A 27,965-nucleotide genomic window follows, 5' to 3' on the forward strand; every position below is an offset into this window, starting at 1 on the left:
GTGTGTGTGGTGTGTGTGGTGTGTGTGGTGTGTGTGAATTGCTCAATCGTCGCCAGAGGCTGCATGTGTCATTCAAGAGGAGGCTGAACCGGGCGGAGTTCCTGCGGCGCTGGTCGACTGAGCGTAAGGCTTTGGAATCAGCTGTAGCTTTCTCTGCTCTGCGCTACAGCTAGACTGTCTGTCTCTCTCCGTACAGCGGGTAGAATCACACACCAGAAAGTACAACGCGATCTCTCTGGACATCCTCTCTCCAGTCCAGACGGACCTTTGGGAGACCCTTTTGGGGACTGACTGGACTGGGGCTGTCCCCAAAAAGCGACGACAGGGTTTGACACGGAAACTGTACATTCCACGACCAGATTTGACACGGAAGGATACATTCCACGACCAGATTCTTGATGCAGCATACAAATAGATTTAAACCTGAGAAGTAAGAGTTGCAGTTTGATGAAAAGCGTTGGGACAGCAGCTGCTCCACGCGCATAGGAAGCTACAATAATGAAAAGCACAATTTGCCATTAATCTTAAAAGTAATCTGATTTGGATACAATACACGGTTCATTTGATTCTCGTTTGCAGAGTGATAATTTGCTCTATTAGAATGATAAACGTTAAGTGGAGCAACCCGGTCCCATGCATTCGCACGAGAAGAGTCGGACAGAAACGGGAGGACTCAGAAACGGGTGAAGAGCTGGTGTCCAAATGCGCCAGGCTGAGTGAGTCTCCGGGTGACGCGGGGCTCCTCGGTAGCTCGCCAGGGTCACTGCTGTCCCCGGTCCCCTTGAGTGGCCCGACCCATCAAGGTCCGTGCCGGATAGGCCAGTTTCTGCTCCTACATATGGCTGATCAGGACAGGATGCACAGCGCACTCAACATTGACACCGGAGACGCGCTGGTGTGCAAGGTAAGTCCAAAGACCATAACCATTCATTGTGCAATTTCTTTGAATGAATGACTGTTTCTGAGATGTGGTGTGTTGCTCAACAGCACACAACCTCACATGAAGCCTAGTCTTCATGAACCCTTTGGTGTCATTATACAACGTTTTAACTGAAATAATAATGTATCAGTAGCCTATTTAAATCATCTGAAATCATTAATTTATTCATTATGTTATGCATTGATGAGCAGTGGCCAATGATCCAAATACTCCTTGCGCCTTTTGCACATTGAGTAATAATAAGGTGATAGCCTAATAATACAGTAAAATCCTAATAATAAAGTCAGTAATACAGTAATAGACAAATAATACGGTAAAATACTAATAATATGGTAAAAACCTAATAATATGGTAATAGTCTAATGATACGGTAAAAGCCTAACAATAAAAGCTTAATCATACAATAATGTCCTAATTATATGTTAAAAGCCTAATAGTACGATATACATCGAATAATACGGTAATAGCCTAATAGTACGATATAAATCGAATAATATGGTAATAGCCGAATAATACGGTAATAGCCTAATAATACGGTAATAGCCTAATAATACGATAAAAACTAATAACACAGTAATAACCTAATAATACAATAAAAACTAATAATACGGTAATAGCCTAATAATACGGTAAAAGCCTAATAATACGATAAAAACTAATAACACGGTAATAGCCTAATAATACGGTAAAAGCCTAATAATACGGTAAAAGCCTACTTAACATAAACTCTAATGAAAGGTGGCCAAGGTTATGTAGCTGATGATGTCACACATCACACCCTCTCCACTGTTTATCAACTCCTCTCATTTGCATTCACGTCAGTAGAATACGCCACACCATGGGTGAAATATGATATGCAAACATTGGAGTGGAAATGTAGAGTCATCATTCTCCTGTTCCAGGTGCTTTAAATAAAGACCAACCTTGATCACAGATTAGATTAAAACCAGGTGTAGTTTGGGAGACCTGCGTCCCCTAATTTTAACACATTAAATAACAAACAAATGTTATTATTGGTGGAAGTCCGCTCTCTCCACCCCTTGGGGACAAAACTCTCATAAATAAGCTGAGCCCACACTGAGCCTACAGGTTTAAACACTAAACATTAGAAATCAGTTGTTTTCAATGGATTGGATTTGTTAGACGATTATAATACGTATTGACTCACACCAATGGGGCCAAACTCTAAGCTGATACATCTGAATCCACCCTGATAGATCCCTCTCTCTGTTCTCACAGGTGTTTGACATGGGTCTGTACCAGGAGAAGCTCCGGGCCTACCGCATCCTGCCGGTCCACAGGAACATCCGCCGTATCCGAGACATTGTCCTGGGGGAGCGCTGGGCATATGTCTTCCTAGAGAAGGACCACGGGGACATGCACACCTTCGTTAAGAGCTGCAAGCGTTTGGACGAGGGGCGGGCGGCACATCTCTTTCACCAGGTGGCGTCGGCCGTGGCCCACTGTCACCAGCATAGCATCGTATTAGGAGACCTGAAGCTACGCAAATTTGTCTTCTCCGACAGGAAAAGGTGAGATGACACGTGTGCCGTTTTCATACAATATCCTGTCAACCCAAACCATACCAAGCTGGGTCAGATATTGCCTTTCTTTTGACCATCCCAGCACTTATGGTGAATATGTAACCTTGCCAGCACAGCACAGCTTGGCTCAGCTTGGCACAGCTTGGCACAGCTCGGCACAGCTTGGCACAGCTCGGCACAGCTCGGCTCAGCTTGGCACAGCTCGGCTCAGCTTGACTCAGCTTGGGTCAGCTCGGCTCAGCTCGACTCAGCTTGGGTCAGCTTGGCACAGCTTGGCTCAGCTTGGGTCAGCTCAACTCAGCTTGGCACAGCTCGACTCAGCTTGACTCAGCTTGACTCAGCTTGACTCAGCTTGACTCAGCTTGACTCAGCTTGGCTCAGCTTGGCTGTGTAGTGTGAAAGGGCCCTTGATTGATGTCAGTGGTATGATAGTAGAGACACGTAGTGCACCCAGCAAGACAGGCTGGGCAGAGGAGGGGATGATAAGGCATTATAAGGGGGTCGTACATGTTTCTGGAAAGTATTTGGTTTCACGGTGTAATTGGGGTTAATGGCTAAATACAGTGTTATTTGTGTTTCACAGTTACCTGTTCACCCCTTCTCCCCCTCCTCCTGTTTACTACATTCAGAATTACTTCATATGAATCTAATCAGAGTTTATTGGTCATATGCTATTCTCCCCCTCCTCCCCCTACAGACAGCCTCAATGTCTTTACTGTGGAACACCTCCTCCCCCTCCTCCCCCTACAGACAGCCTCAATGTCTTACTGTGGAACACCTCCTCCCCCTACAGACAGCCTCAATGTCTTTACTGTGGAACACCTCCTCCCCCTCCTCCCCCTCCTCCCCCTACAGACAGCCTCAATGTCTTACTGTGGAACACCTCCTCCCCCTCCTCCCCCTTCTCCCCCTCCTCCCCCTACAGACAGCCTCAATGTCTTTACTGTAGAACACCTCCTCCCCCTCCTTCCCCTCCTCCCCCTACAGACAGCCTCGATGTCTTTACTGTAGAACACCTCCTCCCCCTCCTTCCCCTCCTCCCCCTACAGACAGCCTCAATGTCTTTACTGTGGAACACCTCCTCCCCCTCCTCCCCCTCCTCCCCCTACAGACAGCCTCAATGTCTTTACTGTAGAACACCTCCTCCCCCTCCTCCCCCTCCTCCCCTACAGACAGCCTCAATGTCTTTACTGTGGAACACCTCCTCCCCCTACAGACAGCCTCAATGTCTTACTGTAGAACACCTCCTCCCCCTCCTCCCCCTACAGACAGCCTCAATGTCTTACTGTAGAACACCTCCTCCCCCTCCTCCCCCTACAGACAGCCTCAATGTCTTACTGTAGAACACCTCCTCCCCCTCCTCCCCCTACAGACAGCCTCAATGTCTTACTGTAGAACACCTCCTCCCCCTCCTCCCCCTACAGACAGCCTCAATGTCTTACTGTAGAACCCCTCCTCCCCTACAGACAGCCTCAATGTCTTTACTGTGGAACACCTCCTCCCCCTCCTCCCCCTACAGACAGCCTCAATGTCTTACTGTAGAACCCTTCCTCCCCCTCCTCCCCCTACAGACAGCCTCAATGTCTTACTGTAGAACACCTCCTCCCCCTCCTCCCCCTACAGACAGCCTCAATGTCTTACTGTAGAACACCTCCTCCCCCTCCTCCCCCTACAGACAGCCTCAATGTCTTACTGTAGAACCCCTCCTCCCCCTCCTCCCCTACAGACAGCCTCAATGTCTTACTGTAGAACACCTCCTCCCCCTCCTCCCCTACAGACAGCCTCAATGTCTTACTGTAGAACCCCTCCTCCCCCTCCTCCCCTACAGACAGCCTCAATGTCTTTACTGTGGAACACCTCCTCCCCCTCCTCCCCCTACAGACAGCCTCAATGTCTTACTGTGGAACACCTCCTCCCCCTCCTCCCCCTACAGACAGCCTCAATGTCTTACTGTGGAACACCTCCTCCCCCTCCTCCCCTACAGACAGCCTCAATGTCTTACTGTGGAACACCTCCTCCCCCTCCTCCCCCTACAGACAGCCTCAATGTCTTTACTGTGGAACACCTCCTCCCCCTCCTCCCCCTTCTCCCCCTCCTCCCCCTACAGACAGCCTCAATGTCTTTACTGTGGAACACCTCCTCCCCCTCCTCCCCCTTCTCCCCCTCCTCCCCCTACAGACAGCCTCAATGTCTTTACTGTAGAACACCTCCTCCCCCTCCTTCCCCTCCTCCCCCTCCTTCCCCTCCTCCCCCTACAGACAGCCTCAATGTCTTTACTGTGGAACACCTCCTCCCCCTCCTTCCCCTCCTCCCCCTACAGACAGCCTCAATGTCTTTACTGTGGAACACCTCCTCCCCCTCCTCCCCCTACAGACAGCCTCAATGTCTTTACTGTAGAACACCTCCTCCCCCTCCTCCCCCTCCTCCCCTACAGACAGCCTCAATGTCTTTACTGTGGAACACCTCCTCCCCCTACAGACAGCCTCAATGTCTTACTGTAGAACACCTCCTCCCCCTCCTCCCCCTACAGACAGCCTCAATGTCTTACTGTAGAACACCTCCTCCCCCTCCTCCCCCTACAGACAGCCTCAATGTCTTACTGTAGAACACCTCCTCCCCCTCCTCCCCCTACAGACAGCCTCAATGTCTTACTGTAGAACACCTCCTCCCCCTCCTCCCCCTACAGACAGCCTCAATGTCTTACTGTAGAACCCCTCCTCCCCTACAGACAGCCTCAATGTCTTTACTGTGGAACACCTCCTCCCCCTCCTCCCCCTACAGACAGCCTCAATGTCTTACTGTAGAACCCTTCCTCCCCCTCCTCCCCCTACAGACAGCCTCAATGTCTTACTGTAGAACACCTCCTCCCCCTCCTCCCCCTACAGACAGCCTCAATGTCTTACTGTAGAACACCTCCCCCCCATCCTCCCCCTACAGACAGCCTCAATGTCTTACTGTAGAACCCCTCCTCCCCCTCCTCCCCTACAGACAGCCTCAATGTCTTACTGTAGAACACCTCCTCCCCCTCCTCCCCTACAGACAGCCTCAATGTCTTACTGTAGAACACCTCCTCCCCCTCCTCCCCTACAGACAGCCTCAATGTCTTACTGTAGAACACCTCCTCCCCCTCCTCCCCTACAGACAGCCTCAATGTCTTACTGTAGAACACCTCCTCCCCCTCCTCCCCCTACAGACAGCCTCAATGTCTTACTGTAGAACCCCTCCTCCCCCTCCTCCACTACAGACAGCCTCAATGTCTTTACTGTGGAACACCTCCTCCCCCTCCTCCCCCTACAGACAGCCTCAATGTCTTACTGTAGAACACCTCCTCCCCCTCCTCCCCCTACAGACAGCCTCAATGTCTTTACTGTAGAACCCCTCCTCCCCCTCCTCCCCTACAGACAGCCTCAATGTCTTACTGTAGAACACCTCCTCCCCCTCCTCCCCTACAGACAGCCTCAATGTCTTACCGTAGAACCCCTCCTCCCCCTCCTCCCCTACAGACAGCCTCAATGTCTTTACTGTGGAACACCTCCTCCCCCTCCTCCCCCTACAGACAGCCTCAATGTCTTACTGTGGAACACCTCCTCCCCCTCCTCCCCCTACAGACAGCCTCAATGTCTTACTGTGGAACACCTCCTCCCCCTCCTCCCCTACAGACAGCCTCAATGTCTTACTGTAGAACACCTCCTCCCCCTCCTCCCCTACAGACAGCCTCAATGTCTTACTGTAGAACCCCTCCTCCCCCTCCTCCCCTACAGACAGCCTCAATGTCTTTACTGTGGAACACCTCCTCCCCCTCCTCCCCCTACAGACAGCCTCAATGTCTTACTGTGGAACACCTCCTCCCCCTCCTCCCCCTACAGACAGCCTCAATGTCTTACTGTGGAACACCTCCTCCCCCTCCTCCCCTACAGACAGCCTCAATGTCTTACTGTGGAACACCTCCTCCCCCTCCTCCCCCTACAGACAGCCTCAATGTCTTTACTGTGGAACACCTCCTCCCCCTCCTCCCCCTTCTCCCCCTCCTCCCCCTACAGACAGCCTCAATGTCTTTACTGTGGAACACCTCCTCCCCCTCCTCCCCCTACAGACAGCCTCAATGTCTTACTGTGGAACACCTCCTCCCCCTCCTCCCCTACAGACAGCCTCAATGTCTTACTGTAGAAAACCTCCTCCCCCTCCTCCCCCTACAGACAGCCTCAATGTCTTACTGTAGAACCCCTCCTCCCCCTCCTCCACTACAGACAGCCTCAATGTCTTTACTGTGGAACACCTCCTCCCCCTCCTCCCCCTACAGACAGCCTCAATGTCTTACTGTAGAACACCTCCTCCCCCTCCTCCCCCTACAGACAGCCTCAATGTCTTTACTGTAGAACCCCTCCTCCCCCTCCTCCCCTACAGACAGCCTCAATGTCTTACTGTAGAACACCTCCTCCCCCTCCTCCCCTACAGACAGCCTCAATGTCTTACCGTAGAACCCCTCCTCCCCCTCCTCCCCTACAGACAGCCTCAATGTCTTTACTGTGGAACACCTCCTCCCCCTCCTCCCCCTACAGACAGCCTCAATGTCTTACTGTGGAACACCTCCTCCCCCTCCTCCCCCTACAGACAGCCTCAATGTCTTACTGTGGAACACCTCCTCCCCCTCCTCCCCTACAGACAGCCTCAATGTCTTACTGTAGAACACCTCCTCCCCCTCCTCCCCTACAGACAGCCTCAATGTCTTACTGTAGAACCCCTCCTCCCCCTCCTCCCCTACAGACAGCCTCAATGTCTTTACTGTGGAACACCTCCTCCCCCTCCTCCCCCTACAGACAGCCTCAATGTCTTACTGTGGAACACCTCCTCCCCCTCCTCCCCCTACAGACAGCCTCAATGTCTTACTGTGGAACACCTCCTCCCCCTCCTCCCCTACAGACAGCCTCAATGTCTTACTGTGGAACACCTCCTCCCCCTCCTCCCCCTACAGACAGCCTCAATGTCTTTACTGTGGAACACCTCCTCCCCCTCCTCCCCCTTCTCCCCCTCCTCCCCCTACAGACAGCCTCAATGTCTTTACTGTGGAACACCTCCTCCCCCTCCTCCCCCTTCTCCCCCTCCTCCCCCTACAGACAGCCTCAATGTCTTTACTGTAGAACACCTCCTCCCCCTCCTTCCCCTCCTCCCCCTCCTTCCCCTCCTCCCCCTACAGACAGCCTCAATGTCTTTACTGTGGAACACCTCCTCCCCCTCCTTCCCCTCCTCCCCCTACAGACAGCCTCAATGTCTTTACTGTGGAACACCTCCTCCCCCTCCTCCCCCTACAGACAGCCTCAATGTCTTTACTGTAGAACACCTCCTCCCCCTCCTCCCCCTCCTCCCCTACAGACAGCCTCAATGTCTTTACTGTGGAACACCTCCTCCCCCTACAGACAGCCTCAATGTCTTACTGTAGAACACCTCCTCCCCCTCCTCCCCCTACAGACAGCCTCAATGTCTTACTGTAGAACACCTCCTCCCCCTCCTCCCCCTACAGAGAGCCTCAATGTCTTACTGTAGAACACCTCCTCCCCCTCCTCCCCCTACAGACAGCCTCAATGTCTTACTGTAGAACACCTCCTCCCCCTCCTCCCCCTACAGACAGCCTCAATGTCTTACTGTAGAACCCCTCCTCCCCTACAGACAGCCTCAATGTCTTTACTGTGGAACACCTCCTCCCCCTCCTCCCCCTACAGACAGCCTCAATGTCTTACTGTAGAACACCTCCTCCCCCTACAGACAGCCTCAATGTCTTTACTGTGGAACACCTCCTCCCCCTCCTCCCCTACAGACAGCCTCAATGTCTTACTGTAGAACACCTCCTCCCCCTCCTCCCCCTACAGACAGCCTCAATGTCTTACTGTAGAACCCCTCCTCCCCTACAGACAGCCTCAATGTCTTTACTGTGGAACACCTCCTCCCCCTCCTCCCCCTACAGACAGCCTCAATGTCTTACTGTAGAACCCTTCCTCCCCCTCCTCCCCCTACAGACAGCCTCAATGTCTTACTGTAGAACACCTCCTCCCCCTCCTCCCCTACAGACAGCCTCAATGTCTTACTGTAGAACCCCTCCTCCCCCTCCTCCCCTACAGACAGCCTCAATGTCTTTACTGTGGAACACCTCCTCCCCCTCCTCCCCCTACAGACAGCCTCAATGTCTTACTGTGGAACACCTCCTCCCCCTCCTCCCCCTACAGACAGCCTCAATGTCTTACTGTGGAACACCTCCTCCCCCTCCTCCCCTACAGACAGCCTCAATGTCTTACTGTGGAACACCTCCTCCCCCTCCTCCCCCTACAGACAGCCTCAATGTCTTTACTGTGGAACACCTCCTCCCCCTCCTCCCCCTTCTCCCCCTCCTCCCCCTACAGACAGCCTCAATGTCTTTACTGTAGAACACCTCCTCCCCCTCCTTCCCCTCCTCCCCCTCCTTCCCCTCCTCCCCCTACAGACAGCCTCAATGTCTTTACTGTGGAACACCTCCTCCCCCTCCTTCCCCTCCTCCCCCTACAGACAGCCTCAATGTCTTTACTGTGGAACACCTCCTCCCCCTCCTCCCCCTACAGACAGCCTCAATGTCTTTACTGTAGAACACCTCCTCCCCCTCCTCCCCCTACAGACAGCCTCAATGTCTTTACTGTGGAACACCTCCTCCCCCTACAGACAGCCTCAATGTCTTACTGTAGAACACCTCCTCCCCCTACAGACAGCCTCAATGTCTTACTTTAGAACACCTCCTCCCCCTCCTCCCCCTACAGACAGCCTCAATGTCTTACTGTAGAACACCTCCGCCCCCTCCTCCCCCTACAGACAGCCTTAATGTCTTACTGTAGAACACCTCCTCCCCCTCCTCCCCCTACAGACAGCCTCAATGTCTTACTGTAGAACCCCTCCTCCCCTACAGACAGCCTCAATGTCTTTACTGTGGAACACCTCCTCCCCCTCCTCCCCCTACAGACAGCCTCAATGTCTTACTGTAGAACCCTTCCTCCCCCTCCTCCCCCTACAGACAGCCTCAATGTCTTACTGTAGAACACCTCCTCCCCCTCCTCCCCCTACAGACAGCCTCAATGTCTTACTGTAGAACACCTCCTCCCCCTCCTCCCCCTACAGACAGCCTCAATGTCTTACTGTAGAACCCCTCCTCCCCCTCCTCCCCTACAGACAGCCTCAATGTCTTACTGTAGAACACCTCCTCCCCCTCCTCCCCTACAGACAGCCTCAATGTCTTACTGTAGAACACCTCCTCCCCCTCCTCCCCTACAGACAGCCTCAATGTCTTACTGTAGAACCCCTCCTCCCCCTCCTCCCCTACAGACAGCCTCAATGTCTTTACTGTGGAACACCTCCTCCCCCTACAGAGAGCCTCAATGTCTTACTGTAGAACACCTCCTCCCCCTCCTCCCCCTACAGACAGCCTCAATGTCTTACTGTAGAACACCTCCTCCCCCTCCTCCCCCTACAGACAGCCTCAATGTCTTACTGTAGAACACCTCCTCCCCCTCCTCCCCCTACAGACAGCCTCAATGTCTTACTGTAGAACACCTCCTCCCCCTCCTCCCCCTACAGACAGCCTCAATGTCTTACTGTAGAACCCCTCCTCCCCTACAGACAGCCTCAATGTCTTTACTGTGGAACACCTCCTCCCCCTCCTCCCCCTACAGACAGCCTCAATGTCTTACTGTAGAACCCTTCCTCCCCCTCCTCCCCCTACAGACAGCCTCAATGTCTTACTGTAGAACACCTCCTCCCCCTCCTCCCCCTACAGACAGCCTCAATGTCTTACTGTAGAACACCTCCCCCCCCCATCCTCCCCCTACAGACAGCCTCAATGTCTTACTGTAGAACCCCTCCTCCCCCTCCTCCCCTACAGACAGCCTCAATGTCTTACTGTAGAACACCTCCTCCCCCTCCTCCCCTACAGACAGCCTCAATGTCTTACTGTAGAACACCTCCTCCCCCTCCTCCCCTACAGACAGCCTCAATGTCTTACTGTAGAACCCCTCCTCCCCCTCCTCCCCTACAGACAGCCTCAATGTCTTACTGTAGAACACCTCCTCCCCCTCCTCCCCCTACAGACAGCCTCAATGTCTTACTGTAGAACCCCTCCTCCCCCTCCTCCACTACAGACAGCCTCAATGTCTTTACTGTGGAACACCTCCTCCCCCTCCTCCCCCTACAGACAGCCTCAATGTCTTACTGTAGAACACCTCCTCCCCCTCCTCCCCCTACAGACAGCCTCAATGTCTTTACTGTAGAACCCCTCCTCCCCCTCCTCCCCTACAGACAGCCTCAATGTCTTACTGTAGAACACCTCCTCCCCCTCCTCCCCTACAGACAGCCTCAATGTCTTACCGTAGAACCCCTCCTCCCCCTCCTCCCCTACAGACAGCCTCAATGTCTTTACTGTGGAACACCTCCTCCCCCTCCTCCCCCTACAGACAGCCTCAATGTCTTACTGTGGAACACCTCCTCCCCCTCCTCCCCCTACAGACAGCCTCAATGTCTTACTGTGGAACACCTCCTCCCCCTCCTCCCCTACAGACAGCCTCAATGTCTTACTGTAGAACACCTCCTCCCCCTCCTCCCCTACAGACAGCCTCAATGTCTTACTGTAGAACCCCTCCTCCCCCTCCTCCCCTACAGACAGCCTCAATGTCTTTACTGTGGAACACCTCCTCCCCCTCCTCCCCCTACAGACAGCCTCAATGTCTTACTGTGGAACACCTCCTCCCCCTCCTCCCCCTACAGACAGCCTCAATGTCTTACTGTGGAACACCTCCTCCCCCTCCTCCCCCTACAGACAGCCTCAATGTCTTTACTGTGGAACACCTCCTCCCCCTCCTCCCCCTTCTCCCCCTCCTCCCCCTACAGACAGCCTCAATGTCTTTACTGTGGAACACCTCCTCCCCCTCCTCCCCCTTCTCCCCCTCCTCCCCCTACAGACAGCCTCAATGTCTTTACTGTAGAACACCTCCTCCCCCTCCTTCCCCTCCTCCCCCTCCTTCCCCTCCTCCCCCTACAGACAGCCTCAATGTCTTTACTGTGGAACACCTCCTCCCCCTCCTTCCCCTCCTCCCCCTACAGACAGCCTCAATGTCTTTACTGTGGAACACCTCCTCCCCCTCCTCCCCCTACAGACAGCCTCAATGTCTTTACTGTAGAACACCTCCTCCCCCTCCTCCCCCTCCTCCCCTACAGACAGCCTCAATGTCTTTACTGTGGAACACCTCCTCCCCCTACAGACAGCCTCAATGTCTTACTGTAGAACACCTCCTCCCCCTCCTCCCCCTACAGACAGCCTCAATGTCTTACTGTAGAACACCTCCTCCCCCTCCTCCCCCTACAGACAGCCTCAATGTCTTACTGTAGAACACCTCCTCCCCCTCCTCCCCCTACAGACAGCCTCAATGTCTTACTGTAGAACACCTCCTCCCCCTCCTCCCCCTACAGACAGCCTCAATGTCTTACTGTAGAACCCCTCCTCCCCTACAGACAGCCTCAATGTCTTTACTGTGGAACACCTCCTCCCCCTCCTCCCCCTACAGACAGCCTCAATGTCTTACTGTAGAACCCTTCCTCCCCCTCCTCCCCCTACAGACAGCCTCAATGTCTTACTGTAGAACACCTCCTCCCCCTCCTCCCCCTACAGACAGCCTCAATGTCTTACTGTAGAACCCCTCCTCCCCCTCCTCCCCTACAGACAGCCTCAATGTCTTACTGTAGAACACCTCCTCCCCCTCCTCCCCTACAGACAGCCTCAATGTCTTACTGTAGAACACCTCCTCCCCCTCCTCCCCTACAGACAGCCTCAATGTCTTACTGTAGAACCCCTCCTCCCCCTCCTCCCCTACAGACAGCCTCAATGTCTTACTGTAGAACACCTCCTCCCCCTCCTCCCCCTACAGACAGCCTCAATGTCTTACTGTAGAACCCCTCCTCCCCTACAGACAGCCTCAATGTCTTTACTGTGGAACACCTCCTCCCCCTCCTCCCCCTACAGACAGCCTCAATGTCTTACTGTAGAACCCTTCCTCCCCCTCCTCCCCCTACAGACAGCCTCAATGTCTTACTGTAGAACACCTCCTCCCCCGCCTCCCCTACAGACAGCCTCAATGTCTTTACTGTGGAACACCTCCTCCCCCTCCTCCCCCTACAGACAGCCTCAATGTCTTACTGTGGAACACCTCCTCCCCCTCCTCCCCCTACAGACAGCCTCAATGTCTTACTGTGGAACACCTCCTCCCCCTCCTCCCCTACAGACAGCCTCAATGTCTTACTGTGGAACACCTCCTCCCCCTACAGACAGCCTCAATGTCTTTACAGTGGAACACCTCCTCCCCCTCCTCCCCCTTCTCCCCCTCCTCCCCCTACAGACAGCCTCAATGTCTTTACTGTAGAACACCTCCTCCCGCTCCTTCCCCTCCTCCCCCTCCTTCCCCTCCTCCCCCTACAGACAGCCTCAATGTCTTTACTGTGGAACACCTCCTCCCCCTCCTTCCCCTGCTCCCCCTACAGACAGCCTCAATGTCTTTACTGTGGAACACCTCCTCCCCCTCCTCCCCCTACAGACAGCCTCAATGTCTTTACTGTAGAACACCTCCTCCCCCTCCTCCCCCTCCTCCCCTACAGACAGCCTCAATGTCTTTACTGTGGAACACCTCCTCCCCCTACAGACAGCCTCAATGTCTTACTGTAGAACACCTCCTCCCCCTACAGACAGCCTCAATGTCTTACTGTAGAACACCTCCTCCCCCTCCTCCCCCTACAGACAGCCTCAATGTCTTACTGTAGAACACCTCCGCCCCCTCCTCCCCCTACAGACAGCCTCAATGTCTTACTGTAGAACACCTCCTCCCCTCCTCCCCCTACAGACAGCCTCAATGTCTTACTGTAGAACCCCTCCTCCCCTACAGACAGCCTCAATGTCTTTACTGTGGAACACCTCCTCCCCCTCCTCCCCCTACAGACAGCCTCAATGTCTTACTGTAGAACCCTTCCTCCCCCTCCTCCCCCTACAGACAGCCTCAATGTCTTACTGTAGAACACCTCCTCCCCCTCCTCCCCCTACAGACAGCCTCAATGTCTTACTGTAGAACACCTCCTCCCCCTCCTCCCCCTACAGACAGCCTCAATGTCTTACTGTAGAACCCCTCCTCCCCCTCCTCCCCTACAGACAGCCTCAATGTCTTACTGTAGAACACCTCCTCCCCCTCCTCCCCTACAGACAGCCTCAATGTCTTACTGTAGAACACCTCCTCCCCCTCCTCCCCTACAGACAGCCTCAATGTCTTACTGTAGAACCCCTCCTCCCCCTCCTCCCCTACAGACAGCCTCAATGTCTTACTGTAGAACACCTCCACCCCCTCCTCCCCCTACAGACAGCCTCAATGTCTTACTGTAGAACCCCTTCTCCCCCTCCTCCACTACAGACAGCCTCAATGTCTTTACTGTGGAACACCTCCTCCCCCTCCTCCCCCTACAGACAGCCTCAATGTCTTACTGTAGAACACCTCCTCCCCCTCCTCCCCCTACAGACAGCCTCAATGTCTTTACTGTAGAACCCCTCCTCCCCCTCCTCCCCTACAGACAGCCTCAATGTCTTACTGTAGAACACCTCCTCCCCCTCCTCCCCTACAGACAGCCTCAATGTCTTACTGTAGAACCCCTCCTCCCCCTCCTCCCCTACAGACAGCCTCAATGTCTTTACTGTGGAACACCTCCTCCCCCTCCTCCCCCTACAGACAGCCTCAATGTCTTACTGTGGAACACCTCCTCCCCCTCCTCCCCCTACAGACAGCCTCAATGTCTTACTGTGGAACACCTCCTCCCCCTCCTCCCCTACAGACAGCCTCAATGTCTTACTGTGGAACACCTCCTCCCCCTCCTCCCCCTACAGACAGCCTCAATGTCTTTACTGTGGAACACCTCCTCCCCCTCCTCCCCCTTCTCCCCCTCCTCCCCCTACAGACAGCCTCAATGTCTTTACTGTAGAACACCTCCTCCCCCTCCTTCCCCTCCTCCCCCTCCTTCCCCTCCTCCCCCTACAGACAGCCTCAATGTCTTTACTGTGGAACACCTCCTCCCCCTCCTCCCCCTTCTCCCCCTCCTCCCCCTACAGACAGCCTCAATGTCTTTACTGTAGAACACCTCCTCCCCCTCCTTCCCCTCCTCCCCCTCCTTCCCCTCCTCCCCCTACAGACAGCCTCAATGTCTTTACTGTGGAACACCTCCTCCCCCTCCTCCCCCTACAGACAGCCTCAATGTCTTTACTGTAGAACACCTCCTCCCCCTCCTCCCCCTACAGACAGCCTCAATGTCTTTACTGTAGAACACCTCCTCCCCCTCCTTCCCCTCCTCCCCCTCCTTCCCCTCCTCCCCCTACAGACAGCCTCAATGTCTTTACTGTGGAACACCTCCTCCCCCTCCTCCCCCTACAGACAGCCTCAATGTCTTTACTGTAGAACACCTCCTCCCCCTCCTCCCCCTACAGACAGCCTCAATGTCTTACTGTAGAACCCCTCCTCCCCCTACAGACAGCCTCAATGTCTTACTGTAGAACACCTCCTCCCCCTCCTCCCCCTACAGACAGCCTCAATGTCTTACTGTAGAACACCTTCTCCCCCTCCTCCCCTACAGACAGCCTCAATGTCTTTACTGTAGAACACCTCCTCCCCCTAAAGACAGCCTCAATGTCTTACTGTAGAACACCTCCTCCCCCTCCTCCCCTACAGACAGCCTCAATGTCTTACTGTAGAACACCTTCTCCCCCTCCTCCCCTACAGACAGCCTCAATGTCTTACTGTAGAACCCCTCCTCCCCCTCCTCCCCTACAGACAGCCTCAATGTCTTTACTGTAGAACACCTCCTCCCCCTCCTCCCCTACAGACAGCCTCAATGTCTTTACTGTAGAACACCTCCTCCCCCTCCTCCCCTACAGACAGCCTCAATGTCTTACTGTAGAACACCTCCTCCCCCTCCTCCCCCTACAGACAGCCTCAATGTCTTACTGTGGAACACCTCCTCCCCCTCCTCCCCCTCCTCCCCTTACAGACAGCCTCAATGTCTTACTGTAGAACACCTCCTCCCCCTCCTCCCCCTACAGACAGCCTCAATGTCTTTACTGTAGAACACCTCCTCCCCCTCCTCCCCCTACAGACAGCCTCAATGTCTTACTGTAGAACACCTCCTCCCCCTTCTCCCCCTCCTCCCCCTACAGACAGCCTCAATGTCTTTACTGTAGAACACCTCCTCCCCCTCCTCCCCCTCCTCCCCCTACAGACAGCCTCAATGTCTTTACTGTAGAACACCTCCTCCCCCTCCTCTCCCTCCCCCCCCTACAGACAGCCTCAATGTCTTACTGTGGAACACCTCCTCCCCCTCCTCCCTCATACAGACAGCCTCAATGTCTTACTGTAGAACACCTCCTCCCCCTCCTCCCTCCTACAGACAGCCTCAATGTCTTACTGTGGAACACCTCCTTTTTCCCATAGTCCTCTCCTCTCTTAATAGAAATCAAATCAAATGTTATTTGTCACAAACACATTTAGCAGATGTTATTGTGGGTGTAGCGAAATGCTTGTGTTCCTAGCTCCAACAGTGCAGTAATATCTAACAAGTAACATCTAACAAATTACACAACATATAACACAAATCTAAGTAAGGAATGAATGAAGACTATATACATATGGACGAGCGATGTCAGAGCGGAACGGACTACGATACCGTATAATAGTTTAGAAAACAGTACGTACATATGAGATGAGTAATGCCAGATATGTAAACATTATTAAAGTGACTCGTGTTCCATTCCTTAATGTGGCCAGTGATTCCTAGTCAATGCCTATAGGCAGCAGCCTCTAATGTGGTAGAACTGATTCGTGCAGAGTTTCAACAGCAATGCTTGTGTTGTGTTGTGTTGTGTTGTGTTGTTGTGTTGTGGTGTTGTGTTGTTGTGTGAGAAGCTGGAGTCGCTCTGCTCAAGTCTCTCTGATAGCAATACGGCTGAAAAGGGGATGAGTCACTCCACTGCACTGAGGAGGGAGGGAGGGGCGGAGGGTGGGAGAGAGGGAGGGGGGAGGGAGGGACGGAGGGTGGGAGAGAGGGAGGGGGGAGGGAGGGGCGGAGGGTGGGAGAGAGGGAGGGGGGAGGGAGGGACGGAGGGTGGGAGAGAGTGAGGATGGGAGAGAGTGAGGGTGGAAGGGAGGGACGGAGGATGGGAGAGAGTGAGGGTGGAAATAAGGGACGGAGGATGGGAGAGAGTGAGGGTGGAAGGGAGGGACGGAGGATGGGAGAGAGTGAGGGTGGGAGAGAGTGAGGGTGGGAGAGAGTGAGGGTAGAAGGGAGGGGCGGAGGGTGGGAGAGAGGGAGGGGGGAGGGAGGGACGGAGGGTGGGAGAGAGTGAGGGTGGAAGGGAGGGACAGAGGATGGGAGAGAGTGAGGATGGAAGGGAGGGGCGGAGGGTGGGAGAGAGTGAGGGTGGAAGGGAGGGGCGGAGGGTGGGAGAGAGTGAGGGTGGAAGGGAGGGACGGAGGATGGGAGAGAGTGAGGATGGGAGAGAGTGAGGGTGGAAGGGAGAGAGTGAGGGTGGAAGGGAGGGGCGGAGGATGGGAGAGAGTGAGGGTGGAAGAGAGTGAGGGTGGAAATAAGGGACGGAGGATGGGAGAGAGTGAGGGTGGAAGGGAGGGACGGAGGATGGGAGAGAGTGAGGGTGGAAATAAGGGACGGAGGATGGGAGAGAGTGAGGGTGGAAGGGAGGGACGGAGGATGGGAGAGAGTGAGGGTGGGAGAGAGTGAGGGTGGGAGAGAGTGAGGGTAGAAGGGAGGGACGGAGGAAGGGCGAGAGTGAGTATGGGAGAGAGTGAGGATGGGAGAGAGTGAGGGTGGGAGAGAGTGAGGGTGGGAGAGAGTGAAGGTAGAAGGGAGGGACGGAGGATGGGCGAGAGTGAGGGTGGAAGGGAGGGGCGGAGGATGGGCGAGAGTGAGGGTGGAAGGGAGGGACGGAGGATGGGCGAGAGTGAGGGTGGAAGGGAGGGGCGGAGGATGGGAGAGAGTGAGGGTGGAAGAGAGTGAGGGTGGAAATAAGGGACGGAGGATGGGAGAGAGTGAGGGTGGAAGGGAGGGACGGAGGATGGGAGGGACGGAGGATGGGAGAGAGTGAGGGTGGAAGGGAGGGAAGGACGGAGGATGGGAGAGAGTGAGGGTGGAAGGGAGGGACGGAGGATGGGAGAGAGTGAGGGTGGAAGGGAGGGACGGAGGATGGGAGATGGGAGAGAGTGAGGGTGGAAGGGAGGGACGGAGGATGGGAGAGAGTGAGGGTAGAAGGGAGGGACTGAGGATGGGAGAAAGTGAGGGTGGGAAAGAATGAGGGTGGAAATAAGGGACGGAGGATGGGATAGAGTGAGGGTCAAAAGGACAGAGTGAGGGTGGGAGAGAGTGAGTGAGGGTGGAAGGGAGGGGCGGAGGATGGGAGAGAGTGAGGGTGGAAGAGAGTGAGGGTGGAAATAAGGGACGGAGGATGGGATAGAGTGAGGGTCGAAAGGAGAGAGTGAGGGTCGGAGAGAGTGAGGGTGGAAGGGAGGGAGGGAGGATGGGAGAGAGTGAGGATGGGAGAGAGTGAGGGTAGAAGGGAGGGTCGGAGGGTGGGTGAGAGTGAGGGTGGAAGGGAGAGAGTGAGGGTGGAAGGGAGAGAGTGAAGGTGGAAGGGAGGGACGGAGGATGGGAGAGAGTGAGGATGGGAGAGAGTGAGGGTAGAAGGGAGGGTCGGAGGGTGGGTGAGAGTGAGGGTGGAAGGGAGAGAGTGAGGGTAGAAGGGAGAGAGTGAGGGTGGAAGGGAGAGAGTGAGGGTTGAAGGGAGAGAGTGAGGGTGGAAGGGAGAGAGTGAGGGTGGAAGAGAGGCGCTAAGCGAAAGTTGGAGATCATGAACGGAGACACAGCCAACCTTGCACAGAGATAATATTAGCAAGCTAGACTTAAGTGGCTGTTGGCTGTTGACATTGTGACACTCTGCTGCCAGGCCCGACACAAATGCACGCACACACACACACACACACACACACACACACACACCAGGCGAGCAGGCTGACCCACCAGACTGATTTGACATAGATGACGGCTTGACCATCCTGCGATTTGTGACAGTACATTTTTACATAGCACTGCTCTCCTCTCCCCGCTGCTCTCCTCTCCCCGCTGCTCTCCTCTCCCCGCTGCTCTCCTCTCCCCGCTGCTCTCCTCTCCCCGCTGGTCTCCTCTCCCCGCTGGTCTCCTCTCCCCCACTGCTCTCCTCTCCCCGCTGCTCTCCTCTCCCCGCTGCTCTCCTCTCCCCGCTGCTCTCCTCTCCCCGCTGCTCTCCTCTCCTCGCTGCTCTCCTCTCCCCGCTGCTCTCCTCTCCCCGCTGGTCTCCTCTCCCCGCTGGTCTCCTCTCCCCGCTGGTCTCCTCTCCCCGCTGGTCTCCTCTCCCCGCTGCTCTCCTCTCCTCTCCCCGCTGGTCTCCTCTCCCCGCTGCTCTCCTCTCCTCTCCCCGCTGCTCTCCTCTCCCCGCTGCTCTCCTCTCCTCTCCCCGCTGCTCTCCTCTCCCCGCTGCTCTCCTCTCCTCTCCCCACTGCTCTCCTCTCCTCTCCCCACTGCTCTCCTCTCCCCACTGCTCTCCTCTCCCCACTGCTCTCCTCTCCTCTCCCCACTGCTCTCCTCTCCCCACTGCTCTCCTCTCCTCTCCCCACTGCTCTCCTCTCCCCGCTGCTCTCCTCTCCCCGCTGCTCTCCTCTCCTCTCCCCGCTGCTCTCCTCTCCTCTCCCCGCTGGTCTCCTCTCCTCTCCCCGCTGGTCTCCTCTCCCCGCTGGTCTCCTCTCCCCGCTGGTCTCCTCTCCCCGTTGGTCTCCTCTCCCCGCTGGTCTCCGCTCCCCGCTGGTCTCCGCTCCCCGCTGGTCTCCTCTCCCCGCTGGTCTCCTCTCCCCGCTGGTCTCCTCTCCCCCACTGCTCTCCTCTCCTCTCCCCACTGCTCTCCTCTCCTCTCCCCACTGCTCTCCTCTCCCCACTGCTCTCCTCTCCCCACTGCTCTCCTCTCCTCTCCCCACTGCTCTCCTCTCCTCTCCCCACTGCTCTCCTCTCCCCCACTGCTCTCCTCTCCCCCACTGCTCTCCTCTCCTCTCCCCACTGCTCTCCTCTCCCCACTGCTCTCCTCTCCCCACTGCTCTCCTCTCCCCACTGCTCTCCTCTCCCCACAACATTACAGTTGAAGTCGGAAGTCTACATACACCTTAGCCAAATACATTTATACTCAGTTGTTCACAATTCCTGACATTTAATCCTAGTAGAATTCCCTGTCTTAGGTCAGTTAGGATCACCACTTTATTTTAAGAATGTGAAATGTCCGAATAATAGTAGAGAGAATTGTTTATTTCAGCACATTCCCAGTGGGTCAGAAGTTTGCATACACTCAATTAGTATTTGGTAGCATTGCTTTTAAATTGTTTAACTTGGGTCAAACGTTTCTGGTAGCCTTCCACAAGCTTTCCACAATAAGTTGGGTGAATTTTGGCCCATTCCTCCTGACAGAGCTGGTATAACTGAGTCAGGTTTTTAGGCCTCCTTGCTCGCACATGCTTTTTCAGTTCTGCCCACACATTTTCTATGGGATTGAGGTCAGGGCTTTGTGATGGCCACTCCAATACCTTGACTTTGTTGTCCTTAAGCCATTTTGCCACATCTTTGGAAGTATGCTTGGGGTCATTGTACGTTTGGAAGACCCATTTGCAACCAAGTTTAAACTTCCTGACTGATGTCTTGAGATATTGCTTGAATATACCCACATACTTTTCCTCCCTCATGATACCATCTATTTTGTGAAGTGCACCAGTCCCTCTTGCAGCAAAGCACCCCCACAACATGATGCTGCCACCCCCGTGCTTCACGGTTGGGATGGTGTTCTTCGGTTTGCAAGCCTGTCCTTTTTCCTCCAACATAACGATGGTCATTATGGCCAAACAGATCTATTTTTGTTTCATCAGACCAGAGGACATTTCTCCAAAAAGTACGATCTTTGTCCCCATGTGCAGTTGCAAACCGTAGTCTGGCTTTTTGATGGCGGTTTTGGAGCAGTGGCTTCTTCCTTACTGAGTGGCCTTTCAGGTTATGTCGATATTTTACTGTGGGTATAGATACTTTTTGACAGCTGCGTGGTCCCATGGTGTTTATACTTGCGTACTATTGTTTGTACAGATGAACGTGGTACCTTCAGGCGGTTGGAAATTCTTGGATGATTTCTTTGGTTTTTCCCATGATGTCAAGCAAAGAGGCACTGAGTTTGAAGGTAGGCCTTGAAATACATCCACAGGTACACCTCCAATTGACTCAAATTACGTCAATTAGCCTATTAGAAACCTATAAGGCCACGATATCATTTTCTGGAATTTTCCAAGCTATCAACTTAGTGTATGTAAACTTCTGACCCACTGGAATTGTGACACATTGAATTATAAGTGAAATAATCTGTCTAAACAATTGTTGGGGAAATGACTTGTGTCATGAACACAGTAGATGTCCTAACCGACTAGCCAAAACTATAGTTTTTTAACAAGATATTTGTGAAGTGGTTGAAAAATGAGTTTTAATGACTTCCGACTTCAACTGTACTTCATACATTGATTATATTGAAGTGCACAGGCAGATCTGAGTTGATGTATTATCACATGATTGATTACAGAATACCCCAGTCTTTATTCTAACAGCAGGAATGCCCATCCATCACATGAACCGTAACGCAGGAAGCGGCGCAGGTCCTAATCCAGGCACTTGTCATCTCCCGTCTGGATTACTGCAACTCGCTGTTGGCTGGGCTCCCTGCCTGTGCCATTAAACCCCTACAACTCATCCAGAACGCCGCAGCCCGTCTGGTGTTCAACTTTCCCAAGTTCTCTCACGTCACCCCGCTCCTCCGCTCTCTCCACTGGCTTCCAGTTGAAGCTCGCATCCGCTACAAGACCATGGTGCTTGCCTACGGAGCTGTGAGGGGAACGGCACCCCCGTACCTTCAGTCTCTGATCAGGCCCTACACCCAAACAAGGGCACTGCGTTCATCCACCTCTGGCCTGCTCGCCTCCCTACCTCTGAGGAAGTACAGTTCCCGCTCAGCCCAGTCAAAACTGTTCGCTGCTCTGGCACCCCAATGGTGGAACAAACTCCCTCACGACGCCAGGTCAGCGGAGTCAATCACCACCTTCCGGAGACACCTGAAACCCCACCTCTTTAAGGAATACCTAGGATAGGATAAAGTAATCCTTCTAACCGCCCCCCCCCCTTAAAAGAGTTAGATGCACTATTGTAAAGTGGTTGTTCCACTGGATATCATAAGGTGAATGCACCAATTTGTAAGTCGCTCTGGATAAGAGCGTCTGCTAAATGACTTAAATGTAAATGTAAATGTAAATGTAAATGAACCATCATAATTAAAAGGAGAAGAGAGGAGGAAGAGAGAGGAGAGGAGGGGAGGGGAAGAGAGGAGGGGAGGAAGAGAGGGGAGGGGAAGAGAGGAGGGGAGGAAGAGAGAGATAGGAGAGGAGGGGAGGGGAGGGGAGGAGAGGAGGGGAGGGGAAGAGAGGAGGGGATGAGAGGAAGAGATGGGAGGGGAGGAAGAGAGGAGAGGAGAGGAGGGGAGGAAGAGAGGGGAGGCGAAGAGAGGAGGGGAGGAAGAGAGAGATAGGAGAGGAGGGGAGGGGAGGGGAGGGGAGGGGAGGGGAGGAGAGGAGGGGAGGGGAAGAGAGGAGGGGATGAGAGGAAGAGATGGGAGGGGAGGAAGAGAGGAGAGGAGGGGAGGGGAGGAAGAGAGGAAGGGAGGGGAGGATAGGAGAAAAAAGGAAGAGAGTGGAGGGGAAGGGGGAAGAGAGAGCAGAGGAGGGGAAGGGGGAAGAGAGAGGACAAATCTCTACCACTCCACCTGGAGATGACTCACCTACTTTCTCTCTGTCGCTATGCACCAGGGCTGTTTGTCTCTTTCAGACAGACCAGTAACTGTTAGCCACTGTTGGAAGCCCATACTCTACATGGTCTTTCTTGGGTTACAAGAGGCGCGGATATTGACTAAGTTACAAATGGCACTCTATTCTCTATATACAGTATACTGTATAGTGCACTACTTTTGACCAGAGCCCTATAGGCCCTGTGTAGGGAACTAACTATGTCACTTCTGAAGATAATTGGTTGCACCAGATCTTATTTAGGGGCATCATAGCAACGGGGTGAATACATATGCACACACCACTTTTCTGTTTTAATTATTTTGTAATTTATTCATAAGTATTTTTTTTCATTTCACTTCACCAATTAGGACTATTTTGTGTATGTTCATTACATGAAATCCAAATAAAAATCCATTTAAATTACAGGTTGTCATGTAACAAAATAGGAAAAACGCCAACGGGGATGAATACTTTTGCAAGGCACTGAATTGCAGAATCCTTGGCCTATATCTTTAATTTCACAATTGTTTCTGGTGTTACACCTAAGATGTCCTCCCCCTACATTAAGGAGCAGGTAACACTTTATTTGTCCATCTATAGATATTCTACAGACTATCAGTAATATTCCAACTAACTACACCAAAACTATGTGGAAACCTGTTTGTCCAACATCTCATTCCAAAATCATGGGCATTAATATGGAGTTGGTCCCCCCTTTGCTGCTATAACAGCCTCCACTCTTTTGGGAAGGCTTTCCACTAGATGTTGGAACATTGCTGCTATAACAGCCTCCACTCTTCTGGGAAGGCTTTCCACTAGGTGTTGGAACATTGCTGCTATAACAGCCTCCACTCTTCTGGGAAGGCTTTCCACTAGATGTTGGAACATTGCTGCTATAACAGCCTCCACTCTTTTGGGAAGGCTTTCCACTAGATGTTGGAACATTGCTGCTATAACAGCCTCCACTCTTCTGGGAAGGCTTTCCACTAGGTGTTGGAACATTGCTGCTATAACAGCCTCCACTCTTCTGGGAAGGCTTTCCACTAGATGTTGGAACATTGCTGCTATAACAGCCTCCACTCTTCTGGGAAGGCTTTCCACCAGATGTTGGAACATTGCTGCTATAACAGCCTCCACTCTTCTGGGAAGGCTTTCCACCAGATGTTGGAACATTGCTGCTATAACAGCCTCCACTCTTCTGGGAAGGCTTTCCACTAGATGTTGGAACATTGCTGCTATAACAGCCTCCACTCTTCTGGGAAGGCTTTCCACCAGATGTTGGAACATTGCTGCTATAACAGCCTCCACTCTTCTGGGAAGGCTTTCCACTAGATGTTGGAACATTGCTGCTATAACAGCCTCCACTCTTCTGGGAAGGCTTTCCACTAGGTGTTGGAACATTGCTGCTATAACAGCCTCCACTCTTCTGGGAAGGCTTTCCACTAGATGTTGGAACATTGCTGCTATAACAGCCTCCACTCTTCTGGGAAGGCTTTCCACTAGATGTTGGAACATTGCTGCTATAACAGCCTCCACTCTTCTGGGAAGGCTTTCCACCAGATGTTGGAACATTGCTGCTATAACAGCCTCCACTCTCCTGGGAAGGCTTTCCACTAGGTGTTGAACATTGCTGCTATAACAGCCTCCACTCTTCAGGGAAGGCTTTCCACTAGATGTTGGAACATTGCTGCTATAACAGCCTCCACTCTTCTGGGAAGGCTTTCTACTAGATGTTGGAACATTGCTGCTATAACAGCCTCTACTCTTCTGGGAAGGCTTTCCACTAGATGTTGGAACATTGCTGCTATAACAGCCTCCACTCTTCTGGGAAGGCTTTCTACTAGATGTTGGAACATTGCTGCTATAACAGCCTCCACTCTTCTGGGAAGGCTTTCCACTAGATGTTGGAACATTGCTGCTATAACAGCCTCCACTCTTCTGGGAAGGCTTTCTACTAGATGTTGGAACATTGCTGCTATAACAGCCTCCACTCTTCTGGGAAGGCTTTCCACTAGATGTTGGAACATTGCTGCTATAACAGCCTCCACTCTTTTGGGAAGGCTTTCCACTAGGTGTTGGAACATTGCTTCCATTAAAACAAAAAAGCATTAGTGAGGTCGGGCACGGATGTTGGGCGATTAGGCCTGGCTTACGGTTGGCGTTCCAATTCATCCCAAAGGTGTTCGATGGGGTTGAGGGCTCTGCGCAGGCCAGTCAAGTTCTTCCACATCGATCTTGACAAACCATTTCTGTTAGGAACTCGCTTTGTGCATGAGGGCCATTGTCATGTGGAAACAGGAAAGGGCCTTCCCCAAACTGTTTCCACAAAGTTGGAAGCACAGAATCGTCTAGAATGTCATTGTGTGCTGTAGATTTAAGATTTGCCTTCACTGGAACTAAGGGGTCTAGCCCAAACCATGAAAAACAGCCACAGACCAGTATTCCTCCTCCACCAAACTTTACAGTTGGCACTATGCATTGGGGCAGGTAGTGTTCTCCTGGCATCCGCCAAACCCAGATTTGTCCGTCGGACTGAATGGTGAAGTGTGATTCTTCACTCCTGAGAATACGTTTCCACTGCTCCAGTGTCTAATGGTGGCGAGCTTTACACCACTCCAGACAACACTTGGCATTGCGCATGGTGATCTTAGGCTTGTGTGCGTCTGCTCGGCCATGGAAACCCATTTCATGAAGCTCCAGACGAACAGTTATTGTACTGATGTTGCTTCCAGAGGCAGTTTGGAACTCGGTAGTGAGTATTGCAACCAAGGACAGCTTTTGTAGCCTACCACTTAGCGGCTGAGTTGTTGTTGCTCCTAGATGTTTCCACTTTACAATAACAGCACTTACAGTTGACCGGGGGCAGCTCTAGCAGGGAAGATATTTGACAAACTGACTTGTTAGAAAAGTGGCATCCTATGATGGTGCCACGTTGAAAGTCATTGAGCTCTTCAGTAATGCCATTCTACTGCCACCTGTTACTATGGAGATTGCATGGCTGTGTGCTTGATTTTATACACCTGTCAGCAACGGGTATGGTTGAAATAGTCAACTCCACTAATTTGAAGGGGTATCAACATACTTTTGTATATATAGTATCTAGCTCTAACCCTAACCTTAACCCTTATCCTAAACTTAATCCTTACCCTAGCACTAAACCTAACCCTTACCCTAACCTTAACCCTTATCCTAAACTTAATCCTTACCCTAGCACTAAACCTAACCCTTAGTCTAACCATAATCCTAACATTAGCAAGCAGTTGCTTATCGACAGATAGTTTGGTGATAGTATGACCATCTGTAGAGCATCTACAGATGGAAAATCCGGACTATCCAAATAAAGTGTGACTGGTGATCGTTCTGACTTCGGATCTACCGTCCAATTTCTAATATCAGAGATATGTTATATAATGACGAGATGGTCTCAAACAACGTGAGTCGTTGTCGCAACGGCAGAAAGGCAGGTGGGAGGAAGCGAGGTCAGGTGGGAGGAAGCGAGGTCAGGTGGGAGGAAGCGAGGTCAGGTGGGAGGAAGCGAGGTCAGGTGGGAGGAAGCGAGACCAGGTGGGAGGAAGCGAGACCAGGTGGGAGGAAGCGAGGTCAGGTGGGAACATTCTAGCCAGTGAGAGGGCAGATACGCATGTGAACAACAGACTCCAATATAAAATAGATTTCTCAAAGTTGCCGAGATGGCACGTGCATCCACTTTTATCAGTACATTCGTAACAACCTAAACATTACGGAACTTATATTCGATCAAATAAGTCTCACTTAGCGAATTAGCAAGCACAATTCTTGTTGAGCAAATCCGACACTTTCTCATAGACCTCCATACAAAAAAATACCCTCTTGGTCTGCTTATCGCTGTATTCTCACGTGGACAGATTTTGATGTGAGTGGAGCCTCTTGCTTCGCCCTCTCTGTTAATAACCAACCCATGCTCTTTCTGTCCTGTAGGACCCATGTGAAGCTGGAAGGCCTGGAGGACTGCAGGGTTCTAGAAGGAGATGATGACTCCACGTCAGACACCTACGGCTGCCCAGCCTACATCAGCCCAGAGATCCTGAACGGCTCCAGCTCCTACTCAGGGAAGCAGGCGGACGTCTGGTCCCTAGGGGTGATGCTCTACACTATGCTGGTGGGACGCTACCCTTTCCACGACCCAGACCCAGCTACCCTCTTCTCCAAGATCCGCCGGGGCCATTGCTGCCTACCCGAGGGCCTCTCTCCCCGGGCCAAGTGCCTGCTGCGATCCCTGCTGAGGAAAGAACCATGGGACAGACTGACTGCCGCCGAGGTGCTTATCCATCCGTGGTTCCACACCACTGCCGACAACGCACAGGAAACAGGGGACAGTGAACAGGAAGTGGGCTCAGTGGAACAGACAGTGCCTTCCTGTGATGTGGAAGAGGAGGATGATCTGTTCTGTTGATTGATGGGATGTATCAACGTGACTCAGCCCCTCGAGTGGAATCGGAACTAAACATGCTCAAATGTTACCTTCAAGAGGGTTTACATTTTATTTTGATTTGTTATTGGATATTGGTCGTATACTGTTGTGTATGTACCTCAGACACAAGTTTGTAACTCAAAGTACTGTAGTGTTTCATCTATGTGTTAGATTAAGGGAATTGTGTGAAGTACTCAACCATCATTGTGCGTTGTGTGTGTTCACAATAAGTAATTTGGTGCTAAAAACCAGCTCACCATCACATGATGATGTTTTACTAGAGTAGACTAAAGATACAATCTGCTGTTCAAACCGACACCCTGACACTGTTTTGGTAAATAGCTGAGGGAACAACAGAGTAGAAACTCAGGGGCTAATAGAGGTGTGGGAAAGTGTATATTTCTAGCCTGAGTCATGAACTGACATCTGACTATTTCTACACTGAGTACTGAACTGACTATTTCTACCCTGAGTCCTGAACTGACATCTGACTATTTCTGAACTGACATCTGACTATTTCTACACTGAGTACTGAACTGACTATTTCTACCCTGAGTACTGAACTGACTATTTCTACCCTGAGTACTGAACTGACATCTGACTATTTCTACCCTGAGTACTGAACTGACTATTTCTACCCTGAGTACTGAACTGACATCTGACTATTTCTACACTGAGTACTGAACTGACATCTGACTATTTCTACCCTGAGTACTGAACTGACTATTTCTACCCTGAGTACTGAACTGACTATTTCTACCCTGAGTACTGAACTGACTATTTCTACCCTGAATACTGAACTGACATCTGACTATTTCTACCTTGAGTACTGAACTGACATCTGACTATTTCTACCCTGAGTACTGAACTGACATCTGACTATTTCTACCCTGAGTACTGAACTGACATCTGACTATTTCTACCCTTAGTACTGAACTGACTATTTCTACCCTGAGTACTGAACTGACATCTGACTATTTCTACCCTTAGTACTGAACTGACTATTTCTACCCTGAGTCCTGAACTGACTATTTCTACACTGAGTCCTGAACTGA

General features: G+C 52.5%; 1 protein-coding gene across 1 annotated transcript; it reads left to right on the plus strand.

Annotated features, from left to right (window-relative positions):
- Window positions 1-27,965, plus strand: LOC139555353 (tribbles homolog 2-like). The gene is made up of 3 exons (XM_071369073.1): window positions 1-904; window positions 2,180-2,472; window positions 26,418-27,965. Exons 1-3 carry the CDS (start codon window positions 602-604, stop codon window positions 26,890-26,892), a joined length of 1,071 nt encoding a protein of 356 aa, XP_071225174.1. The 5' UTR covers window positions 1-601; the 3' UTR covers window positions 26,893-27,965.

This window comes from Salvelinus alpinus, chromosome 26 (genome assembly GCF_045679555.1).
Source record: "Salvelinus alpinus chromosome 26, SLU_Salpinus.1, whole genome shotgun sequence".
NCBI classification, from domain to species: domain Eukaryota; kingdom Metazoa; phylum Chordata; class Actinopteri; order Salmoniformes; family Salmonidae; genus Salvelinus; species Salvelinus alpinus.